We start from the raw sequence: 16,220 nt of genomic DNA, 5'->3' as shown, positions 1-16,220 counted from the left end.
TGCTGCTGACAGCATCTTTCTTCTTGGAAACTTCTTTATGTGTGGTTTGGAGAAGAGGAAAGATAAAAGAAAAAATAAAATTTGGGAGTGGTTGAACCATCTAATAAGGCATTTGAATAATGCAAGGACCACTTTTGTTCTGTGTCTTTTATTTTATCTTCGCACCAGGTTTCCTCCCGCTCCAAAAGAACACCTTTCTTGTATAGCAGGTGCATATGGGTTTGGGCTATTTCTTTGGCATCAAGCATTTTAACAATTTTTTTATGGATCACTGTGCTTAGTGCAGTTAATTGAGTTCCTATCTCATTTATTCCTGTTCTCCATCTTCAAAGCATTGCTCTATATGAGGATACTAAGGAAATTTGGACTGATTTAACTAAAAGGGAAGTTAATGAACACCAATTAGCTGCTTTCACAGGCAGCTTTACTCTGCAGCTTTGTAGATCATCCCTAAATCTTGTGCCAATGAAGCTTTTTGTTTCCAGTGTGTCATATATTTGCCACTGTATTGTCTTTAAATCATTTTTGCAGTTAATGCCAAGGTTCTTGGGTGGACAGCAAAGAACAAAGATCTAATGGAAAAAGGAGATGTGTACGGTTAATACTGTCTTTACTGTGCAAAAGAGACGATTTTGCCTGGAGAACACTTCTTTTTATTCTTGGGGTAACAAGGGGAATGGAAAGACAAGCAGTGCAAGTAATTGTGGATTGTTTTTCAAAAAGGAAGGGTAGTCTGCTCATCAGCCACCCTAATTGGCTGCCTCTGGTGAAAAGTATATTATTTTTGAGGAAATGTGATTTATTAGAGTATGTAATTTCCAAAAGGTCTGGGTCAGTAAGTGTATAAGGTTTAAGGTTTAAAAGGTTTTATGTTTAACTTGTGGCAGAAAACAGAACACTGTAGTTGGTAGAACAGTGTCTCTTTTTAATGTGATAACAGGAAATTTTGCAGTTACAAATTTTTCAGCATGCAATTGCAGGATTGCAGGAACTTTTATATAAAAGTGTTAAAAAAAAAAAGAAAAGAAAAAGAAAAGTTTATCAGCCCTCACTGTTGTTTCTGATGCACTGTATTATGCTTTTCGGTATTGTTGCTTAGGAGAGCAAAAAGGAAGTAGGCTTTAAAACTTCAACAACTGCTAGCTACCTTACCCATTAATTTCAAGTTCCAGTAACATATATTTTTCTAGCACCGCAGAGAGATTCTGATTAGAGGGAATCTGGGGAATTCAGGGAGATCCAGGGAAACGGGGACTACAGGGAGATTCCAAGGTTGCATTTTGAAAACTATTTCTGATCCTGATCTTTCAGTCCCAACTATTAGTACTCCCCAAAAAAGAAGTTGGCATGTCGCAAAGTGGAAGAGATATTAGAAATAAACATACTGAGAGAAAAGTGGGATATGGTGGGATAACTAGTCAATAAACACCTATTAATTAAATTCATTAACTTAGTTAAGAAAATGAACGATCTTATTAGAAGTATTGAATGTTATGCTAACGCACAGTTGGGAATATATTCTTAACAATTGTTTCCCCTAATTTTGCCATAACATGTTTTAATATTGTAGCCGTTATGATAGATCAGCAAACATGTAACCCTTTCTGCCATGCCTTGTCACCTCTGACTCTTGATTCTCTCTCAGCTAGAAAACAGAAGCCTAAAAGAATTAAAAACCGTCACTTAACAATTGCGTATATTGAGAATCATCTACTTTCCTCTTTTAGATACATTGCTATATATCCATACACTCCTCGAAAAGATGATGAACTGGAACTGCGGAAGGGAGAAATGTTCTTAGTGTTTGAACGCTGTCAAGATGGCTGGTTCAAAGGAACTTCTATGCATACAAGCAAGATCGGTGTTTTTCCTGGCAATTATGTGGCCCCAGTTACAAGGTATATTTTTATACAGGTGTCTAAATAGTTTACCTAACTTCAAGTTCAAAATGATTTTTGGTTTTGTATTTAATCCTAAAAACGCAATAATAGAGGAGCTGTGGGTTTTAGTAACTAGCTCATTTTTCAGTTGTGTTTCATTTTTTTGTTTTGAATTTTGGCAGGACAGTAACAAGTGCATCCCAAACAAAAGTTCCCATGTCTACTGCTGGCCAGACAGGACGAGTGGTAACAATGGTCAGCCCTTCCACTGCTAGCGGAACATCTCAGAAGCTGCAGGGGAATGGTGTGGCAGTGAACTCCAGCACAGTACCCACAGCTGTGGTTTCTGCAGCACATATCCAAACCAGTCCGCAAACCAAGGTCCTTGTGCACATGACAGGACAAATGACGGTCAACCAGGCTCGCAATGCGGTTAGAACAGGTAATGATAATGATGATGATAATAATAATAATAATAATAATAAATAAATAAATAAAAAAGTTGTGTATGGGGTAGGCAAACTCTAGAGTCTGTCTGAGCAGATAGCTGGAGTCAGGCTATGTGTAAATATATGTTTAAAAAAAAGAAAAAAAAAGGCTTTTTAATGTTGTTTTATAGAGCTGAATGCTTTCTGAAATGCTAGTTTACTGCTCTGAATTTTGTATCTCTTAATCTCCATCAAGCACTTGTGTGTACGTATATACTGCTGCTGTTGGGAATTTGTATGCAAGTACTTTAAGTGGAATTTTTTATTCTAGCACTATCTGGGATGGGGGCATATTGTCTGAGCTTCCCCACTCATATGCAATTCATGTAGTAATAAAAATAAGAACATCTTAGTCATAGCTTATTTTTTTAACAAATATTAACTGCATAACAACTACATATTGCTCTGGTTTGGCATTCACATTTAAATTTTCTCCTAACATCTTTGAAGACCTTTTGCATTCATTCATTCTTCTTTTTCAATGCTTTAGCTCAGGGTTGGCCTTTAGGCATTCCAGTTTGTTCTCTAAACTATTGACTGTAACTTCTGACTTTGACTCTGAAACACTGTGACTATACTGGGTTCAAGATATGTACCATCTATGACATAAAATTGTGTGTTTCTGATGGGTCTGTCTCTGTCTTCACTACCTGTGACAGGCCATATCATAGTGAAACATGACCTCCTGTTACTTAAACTCAGACCCAGAAAGATGGATAGTTGTGCTTTCAGGAGACTTTGTTTACCAAATTCATGTGCTCCTCTGTGGATTTGCCAAGCTAGGATAATACCACACAATTAGAGCCTTACGTGTTCCAGTTGCTCCTAGGGCCTCAAAAGAAAACACCTTAATCTGATGAAAACTATCCCAGTATTCCTTCTTTCAGCCTTTTATTTGGGATCTCTTGGCTGAAAGAGCCATGACTGGAAGTCTTTTTTTAATCACTAGGTCCTTATTGGCAGAGCAGAAGAGAAAACAAAAGATTCAAATAAATCTTTTATCCCCTTAAGGATCGTTATGATTCTCATGGTCTCAGTATCCATGAATGAGCCCACACCTCCTTCAAAGTTGTGCATCTCCTTAGAAAACCTTACATGCATGTTCAGATGTCAGCACCAGGTTTGTTTTTGAAGGTAGGATATCTGGCGATATCTTTAGAGCCTTTATTTCCCTAATTGGCCCCGTCTTCCTCCAGTATGATCTTGTAAAGGACTATGGCATCTGATCCAGCCCAACAACTTCATTCTTTACCATGAAATGAAAGCAAGAAGCCCAGGTGCTATTGGCAGCTGGAAAGAGAAGATAAAGCAAAACATCTGTATTTTCCTGCCTCTCAGGCACAGGTGTTTTCTACTTTAAATGCTTCTTTTGCGCTGCTGAGGAACTTCCAAATGAGAGCACAGAAGAAAAAGCTCCTGCAGGCTCCAGAGGCCTTTCTATGCCTGTACTTCTGCACTTTTACCACTGTCAAGATGAGTAAGTTCTTACAGCTCTGGTCAGCTGGAAAACGTGATAACGTACTTCCAGCCAACTTTTCAAGTCCAAAATGGAAAAATCAAAGGGGCTGCAGTCTCTTCACAGAGAACTCTCCACTGGATTGCAGTGTAAAGGTGTGCTGTTGGGAGATGAATAGAGATCTTTTCCTTATAAGGGCCCATTTAACTAGAAGTGAAGCAATAATGGCTGCTTTATGTTCAAATGTTACGGAAAACTTTGTAGTTGGCATCTGAAATGTGATCATCTTGAGCTTTCCCGAACACCTTTGCTGAGCATTATCCTCTTGGTGAAGCTTCGAGGATTAATGCTGCATTTTGCAGGGCTGTTTTCAGTTTAGTTTAGGACTTTGAGGACCCTTCTTCAAATGATCTTAATGAGCTATTGCTTGCTGTCACCCACCCTGAGGAGTATGTGTTCTTTGAGAGGAACTGGGAAGGAAATGTGCACCCTGCTTGTTTTATTACTGTCTGAACTGCATGAAAATAGGGTGACTTGATGCATTCTTCCTATGGATCAGGGATAAGAAAACAAAACCAGAAAGCTATTACATACCTGTACCCTTATTGTTTGCACATAAGTGTAGTTGTATCTTGAAGAATGGCAGCTCCTTGTTAAAAAAAAAAAGAAAAAAAAAAAAGACTTTGTCTCATAAACAAAAGGCAGCAGTAATAATCCATTTTAACCAAAAATCTTGCTACCATTGGATTTACGCAAGCCTCCACCCTCCTAACCTTCCTGTCTGAAATGCTCGTAGTACTTAAAGTTAAAAAGGGTCTGTGGCGGGGGGGAGAGGGTATGTTTCACACAAATATATGTAGCATTTAGTTGTGTTTCCTTCTCAGAAAGGACTTCTGTTTCTTGTCTTAGACATTGTACTTGGATATAATACTAATTGTAGGATTGTTATATCAGATTTGTGAACGGTGTCAGTTTTTGCTATTATACTGTTGGCTCAATCTAACCAAATTAGCAGTGGAATTAGTAAAGAGAGCAGAATAAAGAGAGCAAGTGCTAGAGGCTTGATTCGAGGGTATTGCTTACAACTGGCCTGAGACTCCAATTAGCATCTGAAATATCAGAGTGAATTGATGTTTGAGAAGTATATGCACCAACCTAAAGGGATGACTGTTCCTAGATATTAAGTTCCGGCGTATTTGGAGGAAAGAGGCTGTGCAGCACTGAGTTGCTGCATTCTGCCTCATATTGTTCAGGTAAGATGTCTACACTTTATATCACCAGTGGTAAAGAGATACTTGAGCTGTTTAAATGACCTAATGCAAGTGTTGTTTACCATTTAACCATATGCTTCTTGGAATGGATGAATTAGTTCATGCAGAGCTCTGTACTTTGTAGCTAGGCTGTAGCCCAGGTTAGTTTATTCAGCCCTATGCTATTCTTCAACTTCCAGTGTAGATGTTTCTCTTATTTCACAGGGTATGAGTAAATCTGCTTCTATATTTAAACATCCCAGGAGACAATAGCTTATGTTTTCAAAGAAACCACTCCTAGCAGTAATTGCCACTGTACTTATTGTTTGAAAGACCCACTAAATCTGTTGTGGATTTACTGAATAGTTTAGGGAAAATAATCCAATTATATTTTTAGCAGCTTCTATAAGGAGTGTTCCTTCCTACATTGTTTTATGTGCCCTGACAACTAAGCAGCATATTAAAAAGAACAAACAAGTTGCAGGCAGGATTTAGCTAGCTCTTATGAACTAAAATGTAATCTTCTCTTTGCATCTCTGTTCTTATATGAAGCATTTCACTCAGCAGCTTAGACACCTTCACAATAGTTACAGGGCTGTAGTTATTCTGTTGCTTACTGATGCAAGTGGGGTACCAGGCATATGCTAGCTCTTTATTCTGGTGAGATAAATTTGATTCCATGTAACATGCCATTATAGTATTATATAGGAGATGATGATGATAGGAAGGAAGCTTCTTAGGATTTTTATTGATGAGTTAAAATACAGCGACTGTACCTCACTTTTCGTGTGTCTTGTGAAAAGATTAATTCTCTCGCATTTTCTTCCTCTGTTCTAGTTGCTGTGCACAGTCAAGAAAGACCTACGGCAGCAGTGACACCCATACAGGCACAGAGTCCAACGTGCCTTATTCCTGCTGCTGTGATCATTCCCCACCACTCTGTTGCTTCCCAGCAGCTCCAGCCTCAGCTTTCAAACACTGCAGCTTACGTCACGGCTGTGAACATGAATCGGTCAACCATCCCACTGGCGTGTGCAGCACCTTCTTCGAATTCTCCCACTGTTACCCCTCCCTCCTTGGAGGGAGACGTTAGTGGGAGAACTGTGAACGCTCATCCTGGAGCTCCTGCATCTCCAGAGAATGCTTTAGTAGCTGGTGGAAATGCTGCTGTCGGTAAACCAGACAAGGATAGCAAGGTGGGCAGAGAATAAAATCACTCCCTTGAATTTTGAATTCTCCTATTTCCGTCATGCAAATCTTTAAGAGGTTTATTTTTGTTTTTCATCTTCATTTTCTGAGTAACACCACTGTAAGGCTTTTAATGCTGAGCCTGAAACTCAGGCATCCACTTTGCAACGGTAGCTGTGGACAAGTCCATTCTTGGCCGTACAAGAATAATTTAGGGTGGATTAAAATACAGAGCAGAGCATTCTTGGTGAAGGGTTAAAATAAGGCAGCAGATGCAGGCCATTAACATTAAAAACAGAAGGTGAATTGACACAGTTCAGAAGTCATTAGCTTGACAGTTTCAATTTTAAAAATTTTGTTTTTCTGGACTTGCAGCCAGGTTCCTGAATATTTTAGAAAGCAGCATGGTTATCAAATGTTATTCAGTGAGTGTCTCTAAACTGATAGAAGAAATTGCTGAAGACCATGAACTTGCAGGAGCTTTAAAAGATCAGTCTAATAAAATAAAAGTAGTATTTAATGAAAATCACTGTTTGCTTAGCCTGTATAAATAAGTGGAAAAACTTAAGCATGAAATTCTCCATTTTACTTATTACATCGTTAAAAAGGTTACTTTCCTCATTAAGTTATTGTCTTAGAGACAGATAGATATACAGATAGAAAAACATGTTCCAAACCATGTTTATTGGATAAAGGAAAAAAAGTCAGCTGAAGTATCAAGCCCACAGTTGCCTTTTCTAAATGTGGATTAGTAGAGCCTCTGGTGAGTCTGCTTTCCTTCCTTCTATTTGAAGTACTCTCTCCTGGGTCTAAACTCATTCTCACCAGCCAATAAACCATGTGGTTGTTATATTATAGGCAAAAAAAAAAAAAAAAAAAGTCCTCTGTCTTTCCAACTGTTTTCATTTTAAGATTGTGGTATCTTTATCATAATCTTTAATTTTTTTACCGTCTTTTAACAGCTTCCTTTAGATCTCGGATGTTCTAGACAATTACTGTGCTACTCTTTACCCACATGCACTCCCTGATGAAGTTCATAATCATGTTCTGTACACTAATCTCGCCCACTTTTTAATTATTTTTGTTGATTATTGTCAAGTGGAGGTACCAGGAACTTTGTTTTCAAAATGACTTTAGCTGTAGCCAACTGAAATCAGAGTAAGATGCCTTTAGGCAGGGCTTTTAGAAAATATATTTGGAGCTTGAGCTTAAAGATGCTAACATATTTAGACTATATTAATTTCTGGAGGGTCTTTTTTTTTTTTTTTCCCTTGACCATTTCATAGACAGCAGTTATTTGCTGCAATAGCTTTAAATTAATGGAGACTTGGAAGAGAGACAGAGGATTTCTTCATTCACAGTTCACCAATTCCATTGCATCCCACGCTATCATAAAAATCTCACATTGCTCATGCTTTTCTGTTTCTGTGGTTAAATAGTTTATTTTTGTCTTCAGGGCTTACAATCTGGCACCTCTCATAAGCACTAAACTCACTCAGTCAAAGGGTTGGTAAGAAGATCACTGCCATACCCCTTAAAAAAAGACAAGAAACACAAAAGCTACTTAAATAATTCTCTTCAGGGTAAGTAATAGTCTTCAGGGATTCTTGTCTGGACAAGCAAAAAGAATGTTTACAATTCTCCCCTCTAGCAGAGCAGCAAAACACAATACATTCCCCTTGTGGCAAATTTCTGCTAAATTGTGAAGGTTTTCCCTTACTGAGGGAGGATAAATAGACACTTATCTAGACAGCAGTCTCCAGGGCAGACTTTTCTCCGAATTTGGTTTGATAGAGTCTTTATTCTTTCCTAGAAACTTCCATGTTAACTAAACATTTTACTTCCTAGATTCCCCTTGTGGGAATCTAACTCCTTGCTCCTTATTCTAGACTACCTTTTGGGCCAGTGCTATTGGCCGTTAGGGTAAACCTTAACTTACCTTTAAGTAACTAAGTGAAAGGACTTAGCCAATTTATGGTCCAAAGAAGTTACTATTTTTCTCTTCATAAATTTAATACTTATCCTTTGTAGTTATTTGTAGAGTCTCAAGCATCTCCTCCTAATTTACTGAGTCCTCTCTGATCCAAATGCCATCTATAAGAAGGAAATGTTCAACTTTCTGCTAAATATCTTTGTTCTGAAATGAAGCACTGTTTTTTGTTTACAGAAAGAAAAAAAAGGTTTGCTGAAACTGCTTTCTGGAGCATCCACTAAACGCAAACCCCGACTGTCACCTCCAGCCTCACCAACTCTGGAGGCTGAGCAAGCAGCAGCAGAGCTGGCCCTGCAAGGCGCAGTTGGGCCGGAGCTTCCTTCAGCAGGTGGTCACAGCAAAGCTGGAGCTTGTCCCGCCGACAGCGAGGGCTCTGCGCTGGCCCAGGAGACGCTGCATCGGAAAACAAGCTCCCTGGATTCCAATATTCCTATAGTGCCGCCTCCGCGGCAGCCTTGCTCGTCCCTGGGTCCAGTCCTGAATGAATCCAGGCCTGTTGTCTGTGAAAGGTAAATTACCCTAAGCAAAACAAGAAAAAAGTGCATTTCTTACATGCGCAGTATGTGTTAGGACTGCTAGAAGTCTTTCAAAACACTGAGATTATACAGAAAAAATGGAACCTTTATTTTTTACAATGCTTTACATGCATATCAACCAACTAACATTTGTGTTTACTTTCCATGTTACTTTGAGGTTTTGGAATGAATACTATGATCATAGGCCTGATATGACAACTGAGATAGATAAAATAAGCCTCCTATTTTGCAATTCATTAACACGTTATAATTTTGCATATATGAATAATCATGTTAGTTCTTTAAGATTATTATGAGGGCGTAACTGCAAACATAAGTATATAGTGAATAAGATCTTTATCTATGAGTAGGCTTCACATGTGATTTCTTCAACTGTTGCAAAGATACTTTCATTACCCGAACACTGTGCCTGTTACTGTGCTCTGCTTCCTGGGAAGTGAGCCCAAAAAGCACTTTGTTGTCTGGATTCTGAAAGTGCCAGACAGTTGCCTTAAAAGTTCTGACACTTTTCTTTTGTTCCTCTGCTATTCTCAAATTTTGAGGTCCTCGGTAGGTTGCATGGACTGCAAAGGAAGTGCCAATTTTCTGAATACTGCCTCTTTTTATTATCCCTTGTAGTAGGCAAGCAATATGAAGAATCTCATAGGATTTCCTTTCCAGTAGCTACAGGAGTTTGTGGCATACAGAAAAAATAGTGCAGTTGCAGTGTAACAGTTCTAGAAATGAACTGAATCATGCTGACTATTTTAGGCTTTGATCTGATATTATTAATTCATGGTATGTGGGCTTACCATTATATTAGAGTCCCACTGACCTTCAGCTACATCCATGTAGCAAGACCCAATCAGTAGGTAAGTTTTCACTTTGTCCTTAATTTGATTTGTCATACCTTTATTTTTTTTTAAAGGTTATTATCATTTCTGCACAATTTCCTTTTAGGAAATTTCTGTTTCTTACTGAATTTCTGAAGTAGTTTTACACTTACAGATGGAAAACAAAACCTGAAAGAATTTTCTTTAAAAATTGCACCATTTATTTTCAAATTTTCATAAGTCTACTTGGCACAGTAATATATTTTTAAGCTTTGAATGTGAAAATAATATCGTATTCATTCTGGTATGACCAGTGGGTGTGTAAAACCATTTGCATCCGCGCAAAACGTAGATTTTTCAAGTATCTTGCTTTCATGGTGGAGATTCTTTTCTCTGAACTACTTCCTGAAAACAATGAATGTTCCTATTGAACTGTTAATAACGTACACTCAAATACCCCTTTTAATCTCTATATCCTTACTATTTAGTTATGTGATTATTGCTACCAGGGAAGTGCTACCACAAAGTCTTTGTCCCTCCTAGTCTATTACATTTTTGTCAGTGTATTTAAATAGAATTTCATCTTTACACTGGGTTCTCCTTGTCCTTTTCAGTGCAGGGTTAAGGCTTTTCTTGCTGACGTGCTCATGCCACATTTCCATTTCTTTAGGCCAAAGTGCTTAAAATGTGTTGCTTAATAATGCTTATCACTTGCAATGTAGTTGATATCTTAAAGTAATCTACAAGCATTAATCACAGAATCGCTGAGGTTGGAAGGGACCTCTGGAGATCATCTAGTCCAACCCCCCTGCTCAAGCAGGGTCACCTAGAGCACATTGCACAGGATTGCATCCAGGCGGGTTTTGAATATCTCCAGAGAAGGAGACTCCACCACCTCTCTGGGCAACCTCTTCCAGTGCTCTGTCACCCTCACAGTGAAAAAGTTTTTCCTCATGTTCAGATGGAACTGTCTGTGTTTCAGTTTGTGCCCGTTGCCTCGCGTCCTGTCGCTCGGCACCACTGAAAAGAGTCTGGTCCCATCCTCTCGACACCCTCCCTTCAGATACTTGTACACGTTAATAAGATCTCCTCTCAGCCTTCTCTTCTCCAAGCTAAACAGGCCCAGCTCTCTCAGCCTTTCCTCATAAGAGAGATGCTCCAGTCCCCTAATCATCTTTGTAGCCCTTCGCTGAACTTGCTCCAGTAGTGCCACATCCCTCTTGTACTGGGGAGCCCAGAACTGGACGCAGTACTCCAGATGGGGCCTCCCCAGGGCTGAGTAGAGGGGGAGAATCACCTCCCTCGACCTGCTGGCAACACTCTTCCTGATGCACCCCAGGATACCATTGGCCTTCTTGGCCACAAGGGCACACTGCTGCCTCATGCTTAACTTGGTGTCCACCAGCACTCCCAGGTCCTTCTCCGCAGAGCTGCTTTCCAGCAGGTCAACCCCCAACCTGTTCTGGTACATGGGGTTATTCCTCCCCAGGTGCAGGACCCTGCACTTGCTTTTGTTGAACTTCATGAGGCTCCTCTCCAGCCTGTCCAGGTCTCTCTGAATGGCAGCACAGCCCTCTCGTGTATCAGCCACTCCTCCCAGTTTTGTATTGTCGGCAAACTTGCTGAGGGTGCACTCTGTCCCTTCCTCCAGGTCATTGATGAAGAAGTTGAACAAGACTGGACCCAGTACTGACCCCTGGGGGACACCGCTAGCTACAGGCCTCCAACTAGACTCTGTGCCACTGATCACAACTCTGAGCTCTGCCCTTCAGCCAGTTCTCAATCCACCTCACTGTCCACTCATCTAGCCCACACTTCCTGAGCTTGCCTATGAGGATGTTATGGGAGACAGTGTCAAAAGCCTTGCTGAAGTTGAGGGAGACAACATCCACTGCTCTCCCCTCATCTACCCAGGCAGTCATTCCATCATAGAAGGCTATCAGATTGGTTAAGTGTGATTTCCCCTTGGTTAATCCAGGCTGACAACTCCTGATCACCTTCTTTTCCTCCACATGCTTGGAGATAGCCTCCAGGATGAGCTGCTCCATCACCTTTGCAGGGATGGAGGTGAGGCTGACTGGCCTGTAGTTCCCTGGGTCCTCCTTCTTGCCCTTTTTGAAGACTGGGGTGGCACTGGCTTTCTTCCAGTCCTCAGGCACCTCTCCTGTCCTCCATGACCTTTCAAAGATGATGGAGAGTGGCTTAGCAATGATGTCCGCCAGCTCCCTCAGCACTTGTGGGTGCATCCCATCAGGGCCCATGGATTTGTGGGTGTCAAGTTTGCTTAAATGATCTCTAACCCACTCCTCCTCCACCAAGGGAAAGTCTTCCTTTCTCCAGATTTTCTCTCTTGTCTCCAGGGTCTGGGATTCCTGAGGGCTGGCCTGAGCAGTAAAGACTGAAGCAAAGAAGGCATTCAGTAACTCTGCCTTCTCTGCATCCTTCGTCACCAGGGCACCCACCCCATTCAGCAAAGGGCCCACATTTTCCCTAGTCTTCCTCTTGCTCCTGATGTATTTGAAGAAGCCCTTCTTGTTGTCCTTGACATCTCTCGCCAGATTTAATTCCAAACGGGCCTTAGCCTTCCTCGTCGCATCCCTGCATACTCTGACAATGTTCCTATATTCCTCCCAAGTGGCCTGTCCCCCTTTCCACTTTCTGTAGACTTCCTTCTTCTGGTTGAGTTTTGCCAGGAGCTCCTTGCTCATCCATGCAGGTCTCCTACCTCCTTTGCTTGACTTCCTACTCATAGGGATGCACCGCTCTTGAGCCTGGAGGAAGTGATGCTTGAATATTAACCAGCTCTCTTGAACGCCCCTTCCTTCTAGGGCCCTCACCCATGGGATTCCTCCAAGTAGGTCCCTGAAGAGGCCAAAGTTTGCTCTCCTGAAGTCCAGGGTTGCGATCCTGCTTAGTGTCCTGCCTCCTCCTCGCGGGATCCTGAACTCTGCCATCTCATGGTCACTGCAGCCAAGGCAGCCCCCGACCTTCACATCTTCCACCAGTCCTTCTTTGTTTGTTAGTATGAGGTCCAGCAGCACACCTCTCCTTGTTGGCTCCTCCACCACCTGTGTCAAGAAGTTGTCACCAATGCTCTGCAGGAACCTCCAGGACTGTTTGTGCCTAGCTGTGTTGTCTTTCCAGCAGATATCGGGGTGGTTGAAGTCCCCCATGAGAACCAGGGCCTGGGATCGTGAGGCTACTTCCAGCTGTCTGTAGAAGGCCTCATCGACTTCCTCTTCCTGATCAGGTGGCCTGTAGTAAACACCCACAACAGTGTCACCCATGCTAGCCTGCCCTTTGATCCTTACCCATAAGCTCTCGACTCGCTCTTCATCCACCCCTAGGCACAGCTCAATACATTCCAGTTGCTCTCTCACATAAAGAGCAACTCCACCACCTCGCTTTCCTGGCCTGTCTTTCCTAAAAAGCACGTAGCCATCCATGACAGCACTCCAGTCATGCGAGCTATCCCACCATGTCTCTGTAATGGCAATGAGATCATGGCCCTGCGACCGCACACACATCTCTAGTTCTTCCTGTTTGTTCCCCATGCTGTGTGCATTGGTGTACAGGCATTTCAGGGAGGTGATCAAGCATGCAGGTTTCCCAGGAGGGGTAAAAGAGGGTCCTCCATAGCCACATCCCATGCGCACTTCCCTGGCTGCATTCACCTGCTGGAGGCATCCTGACTTGAGCTGTCTTTTGCCAACTACCCTGGCACTATAACTCTCCCCTTCCTCCATCTTTCCTAGTTTAAAGCCCTCCTTACCAGGTTGGCCAACCTGTTGGCAAAGACCCGCGTGCCCCGCCTTGTGAGGTGGATCCCATCTCTCGCCATCAGTTGTCGATCTTCAACAGGGTCCCATGGTCGTAGAAACCAAAACCCTGTTGCCAACACCAGCGGTGCAGCCAGTCGTTAACCTGGAAAGTCCGTCTCCTCCTCCTCTCATCCATCCCCCTCACTGGCAGGATTGAGGAGAAGATGACCTGGGCTCCCAGACCCTTGACCACCATCCCCAGAGCTCTGAAATCCTGCTTGATGGTCTCCAGTTTGCCCTTGGTGTCATTAGCACCCACATGAAAGAGCAGCAGTGGGTAATAGTCCGAAGAATGGACGAGCCTAGGCAGTCTTTGCATGACATCTCTCACACGAGCCCCCGGCAGGCCACAAGCGTCTCTAGACATGAGGTCAGGTCGGCAGATAGATGCCTCCGTCCCCTGCAGCAGGGAGTCCCCCACAACAATCACCCGCCACTTTATCCGGGCGTTCCGGCAGGGCACAGGGTCTGTTCTCCCAGGTACTTCCCTGGCAGCCATGCCCATCTCCTCCTCATCCTGGAGGGCACTAAACCTGTTCTTCAGCTGCAAGTCTACGGGAGGAGTAGGAGCCTTTCTCCTCCCATGAGCAGTGACCAGTTTCCAGCCTTCTTCTACGGTGTTATGATGTACCGTTTCACACGGCACAGAGCCCTCTGGCAACTCCACTGCTGCAGGGGGTTGGGACTCCCGAAGCTGCACAGTCTCCGAGAATACCCTGTCTATCTCTTGCTCATCTTCTCGGATGCTGCGCAGCGTACTGACCTCCTCCCGTAACTCCCTTACCTGACGACACAGCTCATCAACAGCAGCACACCTCCTGCAGGAGAGCTGGCTGCCAGCCCAGGCCTCCCGGAGAGGCCCCAAGCACTCCCTGCAGCCTGAGACCTGTAGAGCTGCATCTACTGTCAGAAGGTCGGTTTGGGTCGCAGCCTCTGACACAGCAACTCCAACAGCTACTGGGGAACGCGCTGTGCGGCGTGTCACAACCATACTTGAGGAAACCTACACCACAGGGAACAGAAACGAAGGTTCCTTCGCGCGCACTTCTGCGCAAACTGCTGCCTCTGTTCGCTGCGCTCTGGGAGCTGCGCTCTAGGCCTGGCTCTTATATAGGCCTCTCCCTAGCACTGACTCACAGGGTGCTTGACTGCCGTAATCAAGGGCCACCAGGATCAGAGGCCCCAACTCCCTCTGGCCAGGGGCAACCAAGAGAGCTCGTTAGCAGCAGCCACTCCTAGCTAGAGCTTTTCCCAGGAGCTTTTCCTAGGAGAAGTCAAGGCCTCCTGCAGTTGTCCTTGCCTAGCTTCCCCTTTCCTGTTCACAGCAATCACCTGCTAGTTCCTCGGGGGTCCTCAGAAAGCCCACAACTTCCAACAAGATCCTCAAGTTCTAGTCAGAGCCCAAACACTGCTGCGCAAACTGCTGCGTCTGTTCGCTGCCTCTGTTAGCTGCGCTCTAATTTTAATAATTTTCATTAGATCTGTAAGAAGGAGTGAATAAGAACCATGCTGATGATGCAGTAGTATGTGCAGTGAAAAGTGGGGGGTGCGGAGGAGAATATTCATGAAAATAAGTTCAACAAAAAGGTAAAGAACAGAAGTCTCCAGCTGAGATTATTCTGCTCTTTCATATCACAGTTTCAGTCACAGGCTACAATTTGTTTGAAAAAGGAACAGTACTCTTTCTACACTGACGCTGGCTTTGGAGCCTAATTATTAGTGTGGTCAAGTTTTATTTTCAGAGGTTACTAGAGGATTTAGGAGTAATGTTCTGCTGATGTTCTGTAAGAAATGGGAGCAAAGTACCTGACTCAATACTGAGAAGCACTTGAAAATGTTCTCATTTTTTGATACTGAGTTTTCCATAAAGTCCTGGCTTTCTTTAAGGTGAAATAACAAATTCTTATTCTAATTCCACTGTTTTTCCGTTCACTAGAATCACAAGTTTTCTGTAGAGTGAGATATTTCCTATCTGTTCTACAGAAAATAAGAGGTAAAAATCAAATCATTTGAAGAGCTAGCTTCAAATCATGCAGAACAAGTGGACCGACACATTTGGTAGCACATTACCTCTTTGTGCTATGGATTTGCAAGTAAATACTTTGATACCGGTAGCCTTTCCTCTAAAGGAAGGGAAGATGATGATACTCCCTCCCGCTGTATTGCAGGTTTTCAGTGCAGCAAACCACTACGTTAGCTCCCCTCCCTGTATTCAGACTTCCCCAGTGAACGAGCAGGGTTGCTCGCAGTGCTCCCCAGCCCTTCGTATTTTCATTGCACAGGAGGAACAGAGGAGTTTCAAGGCAGCTGGGAGCAGAGCTCAGGAATTCCTGTCCTCTCATGAAATGCGTTAGCTCGCCTGAGACTTCATGATAAGTGTCCGGTCATTTCTTCCAATTCCCCAGCTGAGGCACAAGTTGTCTTACGACGTTGTGCTCTCTCATACTGACACAGTGCTGACAGGGCTAAGGATTGCTGTCTTGTCACTAAAAAGACAGACAGCCACAATTCCCTGCAGCTCCTGGAGGAGCCATGTTATGCTATGAATACAAAGTAATTTGATCATCTGAGAGATGGGTTTTTTTATGGCAACAAGAGATAGAATACTGTTTCAAGTAGTCTTTGCAAAATCTAAGTTTTTTCACTTCTTTTTAAAGGAAAGCATTGGTTAAATAGCTTTAAGTTTTATTGTAAATATACAGCACTGTAATAATAAACTTCCCAGCACTCCACAATGGTGATAAAGACCTGATGTTGAACCTAAATACACATCACTGCATATCCTAAATTATAATT

At 42.8% G+C, this 16,220-nt stretch overlaps 1 protein-coding gene across 2 annotated transcripts in view; it reads left to right on the top strand.

Moving 5' to 3' along the window:
- Positions 1 to 16,220, top strand: part of SH3RF1 (SH3 domain containing ring finger 1) — a 95,686-nt gene that overhangs the window by 74,880 nt on the left and 4,586 nt on the right. For both annotated transcript variants that reach the window (XM_067297895.1, XM_067297894.1), the window contains exons 8-11: positions 1,728 to 1,898; positions 2,063 to 2,322; positions 5,912 to 6,270; positions 8,430 to 8,764. In XM_067297895.1, the coding sequence (XP_067153996.1) occupies positions 1,728 to 1,898; positions 2,063 to 2,322; positions 5,912 to 6,270; positions 8,430 to 8,764 (1,125 nt within the window). The remainder of the gene's footprint in view (positions 1 to 1,727; positions 1,899 to 2,062; positions 2,323 to 5,911; positions 6,271 to 8,429; positions 8,765 to 16,220) is intronic.

The sequence above is a fragment of the Apteryx mantelli genome, chromosome 5, assembly GCF_036417845.1.
Source record: "Apteryx mantelli isolate bAptMan1 chromosome 5, bAptMan1.hap1, whole genome shotgun sequence".
NCBI classification, from domain to species: domain Eukaryota; kingdom Metazoa; phylum Chordata; class Aves; order Apterygiformes; family Apterygidae; genus Apteryx; species Apteryx mantelli.
Note: the sequence above shows the minus strand (reverse complement) of the source record. Positions and strands in the feature narration are given on the sequence as shown.